General features: G+C 45.2%; 1 protein-coding gene across 6 annotated transcripts in view; it reads right to left on the reverse strand.

Annotated features, from left to right (window-relative positions):
• DGKH (diacylglycerol kinase eta) overlaps positions 1 to 12497 on the reverse strand; it is a 165129-nt gene extending 152632 nt beyond the window's left edge. Inside the window, exons 1-2 of one of the 6 annotated variants that reach the window (XM_074329334.1) lie at positions 12479 to 12497; positions 3690 to 3893 (exon numbers count right to left, since the gene is read on the reverse strand). In XM_074329334.1, the coding sequence (XP_074185435.1) occupies positions 3690 to 3881 (192 nt within the window). In that variant the 5' untranslated portion in view covers positions 3882 to 3893; positions 12479 to 12497. Of the gene's footprint in view, positions 1 to 3689; positions 3894 to 4555; positions 5602 to 10383; positions 10637 to 10663; positions 10896 to 12478 lie in introns of those variants that run through there. The other 5 variants (XM_074329332.1, XM_074329336.1, XM_019749798.2 and 2 more) reach the window with 5 other exon arrangements.
• Between the last annotated feature and the right edge of the window lie 2291 nt (positions 12498 to 14788).

Below are 14788 nucleotides of genomic sequence, written 5' to 3' on the forward strand. Positions count from 1 at the left end.
ATGAGGATTTTATTAACCACGCTAATTTTAAAAGCATGCCAGTCTTATTCTTTACTTAAAAAGTCATCACATCCACTGCAAAAAAAACTATGATTAGTGTTGTGCTACAATAATCCATATTTCCTTCCATAGAGAACTGGTTAATTAAATGATGACATACCATGCTAGGTTGAACCATATGAAACTTCCCTTTTCCACCATTTTTTCCAGTTAATTATTCAGATATAATTGATAAAGAAAATTATATATACTTAAAGTATACAACATGGTAATTTGATAGACATATACGTTGTCAAATGATTACCACAATTAAGTTAATTAACATATACATCATTTCACAGTTACCTTTTATTGTGTGTGAAAACGCTTAAGATCTATTAGTAAATTTCAAGTAGACAATGCAGTATTATTAACTATAGTCAATATGCTGTACCTTAGATCCCCGGAACTTATTTATCTTATAACTCAAAGTTTGTACTCTTTTACCAACACCTCCCCATTTCCCCCACCTCCCAGCCCCTGGCAACTACCATTCTACTTTCGACCGTTTCTGACATACTGACATAGCAACTGCACTTAGTTCAACCTAATATAATGGAATACTCTGCCATCGTTAAAAACAATAAGAGAGACATATATGTTCCATTAGGGAAATGATCTCCATATTACATTTCCAAACAAACAAGACACAACATGTGTACAGAATGCTCCCAGTACTATTTTTTGAAGAAATATATGTATGTGCATAAAAATTTTCTGGAAGCACACCAAGAAAATGTCAACAGAGACTAGAAGGTCTGGGATGAGAGGGAGATTCCTTTTCACTGGATACTCTCCCATATCCTCTCACACCATTTGAATGTCTTATTACATGCATGTAACACTTTTTCAATTAAGAAAAGTCCGGATACTTTTCAAATGCCACAATTAACTTTCTGTACTAACATTCAAATTATTTAAAACACTAACCAGTATTTACAATAAAGGACACTTGAAATAAGGTAATTACTTCAATAAAGGGCCTTCTGTCACGCCAAAGCTAAACTGGATACCAAACAGCTTTGCGATCCTAAGGGTCTTAAAGGAAACTAAAATAAGCACTATGTTTTAACAATCCTATTCATATATATATAACATTATATGTATGTAATATGTACAGTCATGCAACAAATATTTTTTATCTCTATATGTAACATACTCCGCTGTATGCCCTCTGTGTATCTATGCACAAATACTTTATGAAGAGCACATATCCACATCACATGTAGGCATGTGTATATGTGCGTATCCCAGGCTGCTACGCAACCAGGATCAAAGATGCCACCAGTGTATATGTGTGTATCCCAGGCTGCTACGCAACCAGGATCAAAGATGCCACCAGTGTATATGTGTGTATCCCAGGCTGCTACGCAACCAGGATCAAAGATGCCACCAGTAACCACAACCTGTCAGACCTGGTGGCCCCATGGTACATCTTCAGGATGTAGGAGCAAGAACTGCCACTGCCGTCTTGAAAACCACTAGGCCTTGTGCTAGTCCTGGGGCCTCTTCTCCAGGCTCTCTCATCTTACATACATATGGAGGGGATCGAGTGGGTACACGTCTTTCTTTAAAGATGGTTTCCCTTAACTCTTATCCCAATCATAAATGAAAAATGGGAACCAATATTAAATTTAGCAGTTCTCATTCTATGAATTCTATCACTGACCCTCACCCTCTTCCCAAAGAATCAGTATATGCCCCAAGGTGATTTAATTAATGAAACCTGTACTGTAGGTGAACAGTCTGGACTGGGGGTGGGGCAGGCAAGGAGGCTGAGGCTCATTGGTCTCAGCCATTTTAGGCCCTGATCTCAGGAGGTCCCATATGAAAATGCTAATGAACTTATATGCACTTATACAAGCTAATGTAAAATGCAGAATTTCTGAAATTCAGTTCATCTTGGGAACACGTCATGTAATGGTCTCTAATCTAAAACCATGGCAAAATGTGCTCAATGTTTTCATTAGAAACTTAAATGGAAAACTAACACTAAATGTGCTTTTTTAATTTCCTCTGAGTCTCAATAAACATGCTTAGCCCCAACCATAGATAATACCAAATTTAAAGAGTATAATCTTATCTATTAGCTCACGTTCATGAATTCTACAAATTTTGGCATTACTCCTGACAAACTTATCGTTTGACTTTACTCAATTCAAATTAGAGCCACCTCTAAATGTTCTCTCAAATCACCTAAATTTACTAGTTAATCCTGGTATAAGTATGCATGGGGTTTTAACCATTTCATATGAATATACAAAATATACCATTTTTTAACACCTTTTTGCCCATTCTTAAGTTTTATGAACTTCTTTAAAATTTAAATTTCAATTGTTAAAGGCACTTGCTGGAACATCCCTATCTTGTTTTGCCTTAATCTTCTAGAAACACATTAAACCCCGTATCCTTAATTTATCACAAACTCTATAAAATTCAAAAATGTCACTATTAAAAGCAGTTACAAGATGTGCCCCTAAAAAACAATGACTGAAGCAATAATCCTTGAATCCTTACTAACTGCAATCTTATTAACAGTTCTGTGTGCTTACACCTTTATGTCAGAAAATAAGGAGGCAGGCTAACACAAACATGAATCCAAAGGCATATAATTAAGGTTCTGTTTTTATACAGGGGGTCTACAAACTTAGAAAAACAAATTCTCATAAAGAACAGGTATAGAATAAATTCATTTTTGCAAATTAATTTTTAAAGAGAGCACACAAATCTAATGATTTTTAGTTCCCTTTTTCAAACTCCTCATTAAAGGTTCCCAGTGATAACCGACTTTCCGTGGGATGGTTTTTAAACTATGATGAAAATTAGAACATATAACTAATCTTTCAGTGGTAAGCATTTGCTACGTATTGTTCACCATCAAATGAAAACTCAAACTTTGAGCCTTAACAGGTCAGCAGTACCTGCTACATAAATGAGGGTAAAACAGCATGCTAATCTCCATAAAGTACAAAGACGTTCCTTTTCATTGTTAAAAATAACCCTGGGTGTGTAAGATCTGAACTGGGCGCTCAGCGAGAAACGAGGGGAAGCTCGGCCTGCCCTTTGCGCCGCTGGGTGAGGATAACCGTCAGCATCGTTTGGCGCTGGCGTGGCTTCTGCCTTCCCAACGGCAGCAGGAGGCAAAGGGACTATCTGGTGTCACCTGCCCACCCACCTCTCACTCTTAGTGGGTCAGGGGAGAGCCAGGCTGCTGCCCGCGAGAAGGGAAAGCGGCGGGGCAATGCAGCTCCGCTGGTCCCCCAGCCCTCCTCTCCCTGCGCAACGTACACACTCTACCCAACCCCTGCCCCGCAGGGAGGACAAACAAGCCACGCCTTCTAAGTGCCCTGAGTGGGAACTCTCAACAGCGCCTCGGCTTTTTCCCACGCTCCCGCCGAGCCGCTGGTTCGCTTCTCGTCCTGCTCTGCGGGCCGAGCTCCCCGGGAGCCGACCCCGGCGGCCTCCCGCTCGCGGCCGGGGATCCCTGCCCGCGGCCCCGCTCCCAGGCCCCGCCCCCCGGCCCGGCCCCGCCCCGCCCCGCTCTCCACGCTCCCGGGACCGTCGGGCGCGCTCCCTGCGCCCCAGGCAACCTCTCTCGGCTCCGGGTGCCGCGCCTCCCGCCTTCCACGCCCCACTCAGGCCCGCCTCACCTTGGTCCGGATCTGCCCCGACGTGGACACTTTGCGGATCAGTTTCTGGGGTCCTTCTTGCTCCGCTTCGCTGTCGGACGAATCCTCTCCGGTCCCCGCCGACGCAGCGGCGGGAGTGACCGCGGCGCCGGCCGCGGCGGCCGCTCCTCCCGCGGCCCCCGGTGGGTGGTGCTGGCCGCCGGCCCCAGCCATCCTCTCGGACTCCTGCGGGGACACAGCACCGCCCGGCGGGGGCGGCGGCGGCCGTCAGTGGGGGGGCTCAGCCCGAGCCGCGCCGGGAGCCCCGAGCCTAGCGGCCGCCGCCATCTTCCGCTCCTCCAACGGCCCCCGCGAGGCAGGGTCTCCGGGATCGGGCGCCCCCGGGCTCCTCCGCGCGGCTCGGGCCAGAGCGGCAGACGCGGTGGTCACAATGGACGTGGAGCCCGGCCCTTCTGGGACCCCTGCGCACCCACCTCGGGATGGTATAGGGGTCCTGACCCAGAATACGACCAGCGCGGATCGAGAAGATGGGGGTGACAGAGAACGGGATAACCTCCAACTTCCCCTAAAGCCTGGGGTCCCCAGGATGGACGGGGGAGACGAGAAACCTCCGCGGCCACCCCTCGCAGGTCCGGCAGTGGCCATGCTCCCGCCTTCGGCTCACTGGCACCAGGGGCAAGAGGGCCCCTGGGGTAGACAGGGAGCCTAGGGTTTCCTCCCGACTCCCTGGGGTGCACCCCGCCACCTCTCGGACCCGGAATCGCTCCTGGGAGGCTTGGGCCTCTCCGCACAGATCCCCCAATAAAAGTGCCCTCTTCCCCCGAGACAGATGAGCGCTGCCCGGGTCTGTCTCAGGACCCCCCCAGCCTTTCCCCGACGACCCATACCTCTCCCGCCCCCGCCTGGGGTCCGGGTCCTTCCTGCGCTCCCAACCTTGGCGTTCAGTTTCTGGCCCACCCCCACCCCCATCCGGCGCACACGGAAGAGAAGAGCATTTTCCGGGAGGTTCCACTCGGCTCTGGGAACTTTTCGTTCAGAAAGAGCGATTCCTTTTGGCTAACAGGAAACTGGGAAGGGCGTGGAGAGAGCGCAGAAACAAGAGAGGACACGCAGCCCAAGACGACAGAATGCAAAATAAAGGTCTAAGCTGAAGCGCTAACCGAGACTGCCTGGAAGAAAACAATGCACTGGAGCCCTGTGAATATCAGTGCCCGAGCACGAAAACACTGGAAGTCCTGGGAGAGCCACTCCCTAACCCGGCCTAGAGCAGGAGGAAATGGGATCAACAGGCAGCAGCCACCGCTCACAACTCGTCTGCAGCGAGCTTGTTAAGCGGACACGAGTATCTGCAGCCTCGCGGCGGGTCGTGCACGCACAGCGTCCAAGAACGCGTGCAGGTGTGGGAGGGCTTGAGGGAGAAGATACAAAAATGACAGATTCCTCTTCATCCAGAGAACTCCAAACTGATGTTAGCTCAATTTTTAAGTACTGCAAAAAAGGTCTCTGCCAGACGGTGGAGTCCCTTTACACTTTCTGGAAAGTAATCGCTGTAGGGTGTTCGTGCCTTTCAGGATCCATTCGTATTTTCTCAGTTGACATGACCTTTTAAGGGTCCTCCAAACTAAGAATCTGTTGGGTTGTTGTTGTTTTTCAGTTGCAATCTTACTGTCATTAATGATTGTCAGAACTAACAGTTCTAAAAGATCTGCAATCCAATACTTTATATCCACGTTGTAGATTCAATTCACTAAAGTGTAAAATGTACTGGTTAGTTTGAATCTTCAAAGAGCATATTGCTGCCATGTATTACCAATTGACAGACGCCATCTCTCCAGCCTCAGCTGTCTTCTACAGGAAGGGAAGGAGTTGGGCAAAATAAACTTAAAAGAGCCCTATAGCTCGGCAATATGTAACTCTATATCTACAAAGAACATACTGCTATGAGTGGAATTCTTTAAAAATCTATATCTACAAAAAACATATTGCTATGAGGGGAATTATTTAAGAGAAAAAAGAACTAATCAAAACAGTGGCCTTGATCCTAAACTAGCTGTTTGGTCCAATGGTTCTGCAATGTACACAAGAACACCGACCGTGTTTCCCCGAAAATAAGACCTAGCCAGACAATCAGCTAGGGTTTTATATAAGACCGGGTCTTATATTAATGTTTGCTCCAAAACAAACCGGGTCTTATATTAATGTTTGCATTAGAGCTGGCTGTCTCTCTAGGTCTTATTTTCGGGGAAACATGGTAGTAAAGGGCCTTTTGAAAGAATAAACCGAGTTCAGACCTCTTTTAATGTAAAGAAAGTGAGGCCCCAAATCACCAGCTGAGACCAAAGTCAAATCATGTGATTACCATTCTAATGCTCTATTCACTTTACCACACTAGGTATATAACAAAAGTTAGTCTTTCAATTATCATGTTTCTATTCACACTTCAGGTTTTTAAGTCTTTACATAGTAACATTTTCCAGAATCCAGGCAGAGTAATTAAGCTGAAAGGCATTGTTTAATGCCCATGCCTATTCATTCTGTGATCTTAAGAAGAGGACTGAATATATTTCTCACTCTGATTCAGTGATTGCTTAAAGATACTTTAAAATAGTTTCAAGTGGAAGAGCTGGGCAATTAATAACTCAACGTAAAGGTCTTCATTACCTCATAAAAATTGAACCTTACAGTTATCCCTCCCTGCTCTTCAAAGATTCCTGTAACAACTTCTAAAATTTCGTTGTGACTTTGAAAGCACAGTGAGTCTTAGCCTGCTCCACAATGTTCCTGGCACACACAATGCTCAGAGTGAAAATACTGTGTAGGCAAATGAAGGAATGTCACTTCCTACAAAAGGCAGCTCATGAAAATCCCTCTTCTTCAATCATCTCTACTGAGGAGAATGTTTCAAGTAATCTCTATGGTACCTGACCCACTAGCTTCTTTGCAGGTCTTACGTGTAAATTAGAAGTTTCCAGAATGAATATCCAATCTGTATATTGTATACCTGCGATGCAGTCCACTCCCCTTAAAAATATAACAGCAATGTCAAGAGCTCAATATTTTCAACCGTTTTAATATAGCTCAAAAATGGCAACTGAAACAAATTTCAAATATGTGGTATATTACATTATTTCTTTGATTTACAAGAGTTCCTTGACTTTTTCCTTACTTGATGTTTTCAGATTTTCAAATATTTTCTTAGATGTGTCCTACATATTTGTTTTATTATTGTTACTTTGAAATCTTTGGAACATAACATATCACAAACACACTATTAAAAATTTGGACATCAGCCATGTAGACACTGCATTCAGAATGAAATAAAAAGGGAAGCTACCACAAAATTAGATTTCTACTGACTAGTGCTTCCTGCCCCACTGGAAAAAATAGACTGAAGATGTACATGTCACAGCCAATTCTCATCCTCATACCAACTTTATGAATATTAGCATGTTACCTACAGGTATTTTGAATTCTATTATTATTGATCACTGTTCCTAACAAAAGAGGTTTAATATCCATTTGCAACTTTTAAATCCCACATGTTCAAAGGTTTCATATTAAATCTTATATCATAAACATGTAGAAGTCTACATTTGTATCCTGAAGAACCCAAGAAGGCACTTTAAAAACTCATGATCTAGGACTGACATCCCTAACCAACAAGAACCATGCAAAGAACGCTGCAGGTCTGAACAAGTACAGGCCTGCTTTCATTCAAACTTTAGAACTGCTTCCATCATAAGCTCTCTGTTGCATATTTAGAATTTAATATTCAAAACTTTATTAAAATTGCCTTAGTTGTTACTTAAATGAGAAAGACGTTGAGATTAATCGTGACATCAACTGCACCTACGCCAAAAACCTTTCATCATCTAGACCTAATCCATAAATATACTTAAAATCTGTTATATCTTGGCCCTTTTTCCTTTGAAATGCTTCCCTCCTGATTTTCCATTGGTTCTGAATAGTCTCATCAGAGCCAACTAGATAAAAATCATTGGAACACAAAAACAAATTTTAGTAAGTATAATGTACCTTAGTATTACTCCACTAAGAACTACTTGGCAAATACTCCCACACTTTTTAAGTTTTGGCTAGAATTCTAACGACCCATTTTGCCCCCAGGCTATTATCTATGGGTAAGAGTTGTTTGGCTAAGTATCTTCGTACTCACCTATTCCCACCGCCAAAATATTTTTCATTGATTAGAAATTTAGGTAATGCCCCTATTTCCACTGATCTGATTACATTCTGAAGCTAACATTAAAGAAATTGAAGAAACCTGAGTGCTCACCTTCTTTCAGGCCCAATGCCCTAGCTAGAGTAATTATTTAAATGCCCCATTTAACTAAATATGATCATTTCATCTTCAGTTAGAAGAATGTCATGAGTCCAGCAGCTAGCTGCCTCTCAGCCCCACACATGGGTACATTTCAAGCAAAAAGTGCTGTTCCTTTTACTATTACTCAGCATCAATTCCAAGGTTATGTTTACTCTTCTGTCTGAATCATAACATCTTGTTTTAGATCAAAAGAGAAGGAGTGAATCCTTATATGTATGCTGTTGTATGTGATGTTGTAATGTGAGGCTCGCCTATTCGATATTGGATATTCCTCTGCATAAATGTAAACAAGTATACTTTTATAGTTAAGTGTTAAAGTTACCTATATTTGAATCCAAACAGCAGACTTTAAATAACTGCAAAACTGAGTCCTAGTCAAAGCAGATGTTCTCAATTCAAGGTCTTTCAGCGTCCACAGATCCAGCTTCAGGAAATCTGTTGATTCCCTTGAAATTTTATTAAAATTTTTAGATGCTGGTTTCATAGGTACATGTTTGGGAGAAAGAGAGTCCATAGTTTTGATGAGATTCTTAAAGGGATCACTGATCCAAGAAAAATTCAAGAATACCTGATTTTAATGAATATTGTACACCTTCAAAACATATTTAGATTAACCTGGTATTTCCTTCTTTTGCTCCAAATGTCTAAAATAAACATTTAAGTACTCTTTTTTCCCCCTATTATATCCTTCCATTTTCCTTGTGCATGTAACTTTTCAGTGATTTGGATAACTTATCTTTTCTTAAGAGCTTAAATGAGAATTACCTTTATTAGTTCATAGACTTTGTGGTCATATATGTATGGCCACAGAGTTTCAAATAAAATCACTATCACAAGTATCATTTTATGCCACATACCTGAGATCTCTGAGGATGCCTTCTGGCCTATCTGAATGTAAACCACTAACATACAGGAAGCAAGGCATTCTGTTTAGTCAAGAATGCAGGCTGCGTGAGGATATGAGGATCTGCTCTTAATGGCTGCATCTGACAGTCCTGGGACATAGTAGGTACTGGATAAAATATCTTTTGAGTAAATAAAAAGGCCTTCGGTATTTAAAGAAAATAAGTCTAACTTTTAAGGCGAGTTCTGCAGTCTGGATAAAGTCTCACAGCTAATTTATACATTTCTATTAGCTATAGTTTAAAAGCTGATAAATAAGCATTTTCACTTTTGTCTCTGACATGTACAGCAAAAAAAAAAAAAAGGAAAGTTTCTCTCTATATTTCTAGCCACAAAGTAGTTCTGGGATTAGCACCCTAAAGTAAAATACATATAACTGAGTATTTTCCATTGTGATTGGGGTTGGTTTGAAGTCTTCGGGTCCAAAGGGACTGCATATAGGAAAGTTTAAAAGTAAAAAAGTAACAAAAACAGGTCACTGAAGTTAGTTCTCAATGATCTTTGATTTAAAATTCAAAACCAAATTGATGTTTAATTTCAAGAATAATTTAATCCTGTGACAAACACAACAGAATAGGAGCAGATGGGCAACCTTACAACACGTTCAAATTTACAAAAAGGAAAGACAGCTGCAGATACAGAAGGATCAGCGTAAGGACAGCTCTCAAAGGTCGGGAGACGGAGCAGAGAAACGTATTCTGGGCAAAGGAGCTGAGAGTGTACATACTAGAAAAGAAAAAGGAGAACCACGCCTGGCACCTGACCTACGAGCTCTCAGCAGGCAGGGGGCCAGCCTGAGCAGACACACGGAGATCCTGGGCAAAGAGCATCTGAACACGCTGAACAGAACACTGGTGAGCCCGGAAATTTCGGATGAGGCTTCTCCGATAGGTTCAAGAATTTCAACCAAGACAGAGTAGCACACATCGAGGCAGGGCGTGGAGAGCCAAAATTCGATGGCAGGGAAAAGACAGCCCACACAGGCTTACAGAGCTCTGAGTGAGACTGGGATTCCGGAATAGAGTCCCTGGAGGGTGGTGAGGTGGTTCTGACTGTCCGAGTTTGGAGAAGGAAGGAAGTTGAAGGAGTTTGAGGGAACACATCCAAAGCACCCCCCACCCGCTCCGCGTCTCCTCCCCCATCACACACACAATACACACGCACATGCTACTCTCGGTCCCGAAAATTACCCAACCTGCGCGTTACTGGTGCAGCGAAATCGAGATTAGCTTCCCGTGCATCCCTGACAAAACCCTTGAACCCTAGAAAAGCCCGGGGCTTTGGCGGCGAACAGGAGTCGGAGGCGTGGTTCCAGGCTGCCGGCGGCGCTCAGCCTCCCCGAGCGCCGGTCCTCAGGAACCTGCGCGCTCAGGTGACGGCTTGGGCGCGGTCTCCGGAGGGAACACCCGGTCTCCTCCCAGCCGCACACGCTGACCCCGCAGCCTGGGTTTCTCCTCTCCCCCGCCCTACCTCCTACGCTCTCAAATCAAGTGAAAAGTTGAGAAGTCTATGAAGCGCGGAAACGGTCCTCCGAGGGCCGTCATCAGCGGCCCCTGGGGAAGAACCTCGGCTGGCGGGACAAAGGCGCTCCGGGAGGCGCGCGAGGAGGAGCCCGGGCGGCGGAGGAAGCGCTGCCCCGGCTGGGAAGCAGCTGGGGACCTCATCCCGGGCCATTTCCTGAACGGAACCCGGCCGGGGCGGGGGGAGCAGAGGAGAAGTGGGAGGGGGTGGGCGCGGGCGCTGTACCCACCGGTTCCTCCCAGGCCGGGCTGCGGGCGCCGGGCGCGGGGCGCACGTGCTGCGGCTCCATCGCGCCCGCCCGCGCCAGCCGGCCGCCCGAGCGCGCGGACCCGGGACCCCGCCGGGGCCGCTGGATGCGCTTCCCTCGCTGAGGTCCTCTAGCCGCTGTCGCTGCCGCCCCGGCTCCCGAGCGGGGCCGGCCACCGGCCCTCCCGCGGTCTCCGGCTTCCGCAGCGCTGCGCTCTCCCGCCCCCGCTCCGGGCCCTTCCTCCACCTTCTCCTCCTCCTCCTCCTCCGTCCAGCTCCGCGCGGTCCGCTCCCCGCCGCTGCCGCCGCCGCCGCCTCCCACGGCCGCAGAACCCGCCCCTTGCTCCTTCCTCCGCCCCCGGCTCCCTCCCCTTTTCCTCCCTCTTCCCGCCCCTCCCCTTGCCGCCCCCTCCTCCCGGCGGGCGGCCTGGGACGCACGTGACCCTCCTGTCAGGCCTTATAAGGCGCGGAACCGAAAGCGGCCGCCGGGTGGTCAAGGGCACCGGGCGGCCAGGAGCGGCCTTCGCCCGGGTCGGGCGCCGCGCCACCGCTGGGCGCGGCGGGTCAGCGGAGAAAGGTTGGGCTGGGCCGGCGGACGCGCTGGGAATAGGAGCGGCGGTGGTCTGGAGTCCGGAGAGACGTCTCCCAGCGCCCGTCTCCCTTTCGACCTCTCCCGGTGCCGGCAGCCTGCGCCCGCATCCCTCCAAAAGCCCGCTGCCTGCGCTGCAGGCACCTCCCCTCCTCTAGGCGTCGAGGCTGAAACGACCTCACACTGGACAGTGACCGGCTTCAACCCAGCAGGGCAGTAACCACCCCAGAGCCGCTCGTGAACCAGCTGCGACAGGGATCGTTTATTCTCCGTGATGTTAAAAAGCCTGCAGATCGGTTGGCATCTGCAAAAAGGGTTAAACTTGAGAAAGTGCTTCTTTTATTCATTTTTCATCATTAACGGTTTCCTGGAAAGAAACCCCGCTAAGGAGTCGGTCTGCCTTCCAACTCCAGGACTTCATTCAGATTAGGGAAAGGGGCTGGCCCGCCGTGTATGCTCAATACACTGCAAGTCACCTTCTGCCGCCCTCTGACTACGTTACAGATAGCTTTTCTGATCGTCTTTCTGGCATCTAAATCGGTTTCCATCTAATTCCAATCCAAGATGGGCTTTCACAGCTTCTTCCCTCTCCTGGATTTCCAGGTCCCTTCAGTTTTATTAGCATCTTCCCATGGCCCTTAATCATGCCAAACACAAATCACACATTTAAAAAACAAACTGAAAAATGACAAACGCTTGCTTGATGCAGTCTGCCTCCGGTCCTCACCTCACAGCCAAGCTCTTTGGGAGATAAATGCCTGTTGATCTCACATCCATTTCTTAAGCTGCCCCTCATTCCTCTCTGCAAAACTTCTGTGGCAACGACTCCTGTTCCCAGAGAGGACCCTGACAAAGGTCATCTGTGGCGTCAGAAATCTAAACCGTTGGGTTTGGGTTCACCCACTCACCCACCCCCATTCTCTTTTTAACCCATCTGGCAACATTTGCCATTGGGGACCAGAATTTTCTCCTTGAAACTATCCCTTCCATTGGCCCCTGTGACACTTCAGTCTCCAAGTTCTCCAACCGTGTCCTCCTCGGCTCCTTTGCCACTTCTTCCATGTTGGAGTGCCCACTCTGCCCTCGGTCTGTTTCTAATGCTGCCTGGTCTGCCCAGATCCACACCCAACTTCAACTACCAACCGTGTGCTAACTCATACATTTCCATCCCTATCCCAGCTCTCCAGCTCTGGAAAGGCGATTTCTTACCAGAAATTTCTACTCAGACGTCCCACGGACCTTAAGCTTGACTGAAACAGAAGTTAACTTTCCTGCCAGCTGGCTTGTCTCTCTAGTCTCGTTCTCTTAGTAAATGTCTCCACAATCCACCCAGCCAAGGAGAAATCTGAACACTGTCCCAGGCTCCGCCTTCTCTCTCCCATTGACCCCTCCCTCGCCCGAGGTTCCTGTCTATCACCTTCCCTCCATTTCACTGCTCTTGCCCCTGAAACACTGTATTATTTTCCTTATTAATCTCACGGCCTCTAAACTAATGGTACCTCTAACCCTGTCATCCCTCACTGTTTGGCCAAAGTAAGCCTTCCAAAATACAAAATTGAGGGAGTCATTCCCTGGATAAGCCCTTCAAATGTCTCCCCATTGCCTATGGGATGAAGTCCTAATATTTTAGTATCTATTTCTCCAGTCTCATAAAACACTCTGAGTTCCTCACATGTAGCTCCCTTTCATGTCACTAATTTTTATTTCATGCCCTCTCATGGAATGCCCTTCCTCTCATCTTTCAAGATTCAACATGAGAGTCACATTCCTGATGCAATCTTTTGACCCCACTGCAGGTTCAAATTGGTCACTCTCTAGACTAAATGTGCCCATCATAATGCCTTAGAAGACTTTATTAAACGCATTCTTTTTTTTTTTTTTTACGTATAACCTCTCTGATGACAAGTATAACAGACTTACCTCTATCTTCCTAGTTCTCAGGACAGTTTCCGACTCATAGTAGGTGCTCAGTAAATGGTGAATAAATTATGTGATAGAATTTTGTTACTGCATTTATGGCTATAGAAAAATCAGTTTCCATGCACCAACTCAGTTAGTTTTCACAATTCTGCCACTAATATATTCTTGTCATCTTTTATAGAGATGGAAACTGAAACTAGAAAAGAATAAAGCAATTTGCTCAAGGTTCCACTGTACAAATCACAAAGCCAGGACTATAACCCAGTTTGCCTAGTTAAGTATATCACGTGTTTATCTGTCCATTGTTTTTTTCAGCTTCCATTCTATTTTGTATGACACAATAGCTTTCTTTTTGTTAGTGGTTGCCCAGTATATATCTTTCCATCTCTTTATTTTCCACCACTCTGAGTCATTATGTTTTAAGTGTGTCATGTACCTGACAGTAGAATTTCAATATTATTCTGCCTTTTAGCAGTCTATTTTAATGAGTTTTCATTTATCATGTATATTAATTAGGGTAAAAGGTTGTTGTAAGAAAGAAGTCCTGCTGTGCCATCCCCTGGGGCATTACCTTTACCCACCTGGTAGAAACTGGTTAGGGAGCTCCAGCTCAAGGAAAGAAGAGGTGTGAAGGAACACAGGCCGACTTCTTAGGCTTAGATCCACAGTGACACACTTCTCATGGGCTTAGATCCCATTGGCCAGGACTTAGTGACATGATCACAGCCCACAGCTAGGAGTGGGGAAAACGAGGCCAGCCACATCCCAACCACAATTCTATTACTGTGAAAGGCAGAAATAGATTCTGGTGAAAACGAGCAGTTTCTGTCACATTATGATCACCATCTTTTGATTTATTACCACCCTCTCATTTCATATTTATTTAAATTTCTTTCCTTTGTTTTCTTCTCCTTGCTTACCTTCTATTCTATTAACTGAATTTTCTTTAGTTTACTCCCTTTTCTAAACACGTCTGCTGATTTGGAATTTATACATTCCATTTCAATTCTTAGCAGTGACCCTTAAAATATTAACATTTATATTTACCATCCAAGATTAGTTCATATTGTCATCCCCTTCCTTTAAGATAATCTTAAACAAACAACAAAAAATAATGAAGTTCCTCTCCTATAAACTAGGTATTGCTATCTAGTGTTTTTTAATTCCTCATTTATTTTTCAAATCTTTACTAATCATCGTGACTGCTTTTACAATTATTATTTAATTATTTTTTCCAACATATTTTATCAATGTTTATCCTTACTATTTGTATCGCGTTCTTTCCTTCTGGGCTCAATTTATATCTTCGCGAAATACATTCTTTAGTTTTTGAAAATAATATCTGCGAGTAAAATTTTCTATATCTTTGCATATCACTCTCATTCTATTTTCCCTCCCATTCTTGAATCATAATTTCATCAGCTAAGGAATTCTCAGTTGACAATTACTGACTCCAACACCTTGAGGTTACCATTCCACTACCTTCTGGAAGTCTGGAGGCAGTCTTGTTATTATTCCTTTATGGGTGTTTTTCTCTGTATAGTACCTTAATATTTCTTTTTCATTTGATTTTACATTATTAATCAGTGTCTAGGTGGA

Source organism: Rhinolophus sinicus, linkage group LG04, assembly GCF_036562045.2.
Source record: "Rhinolophus sinicus isolate RSC01 linkage group LG04, ASM3656204v1, whole genome shotgun sequence".
Taxonomy (NCBI): domain Eukaryota; kingdom Metazoa; phylum Chordata; class Mammalia; order Chiroptera; family Rhinolophidae; genus Rhinolophus; species Rhinolophus sinicus.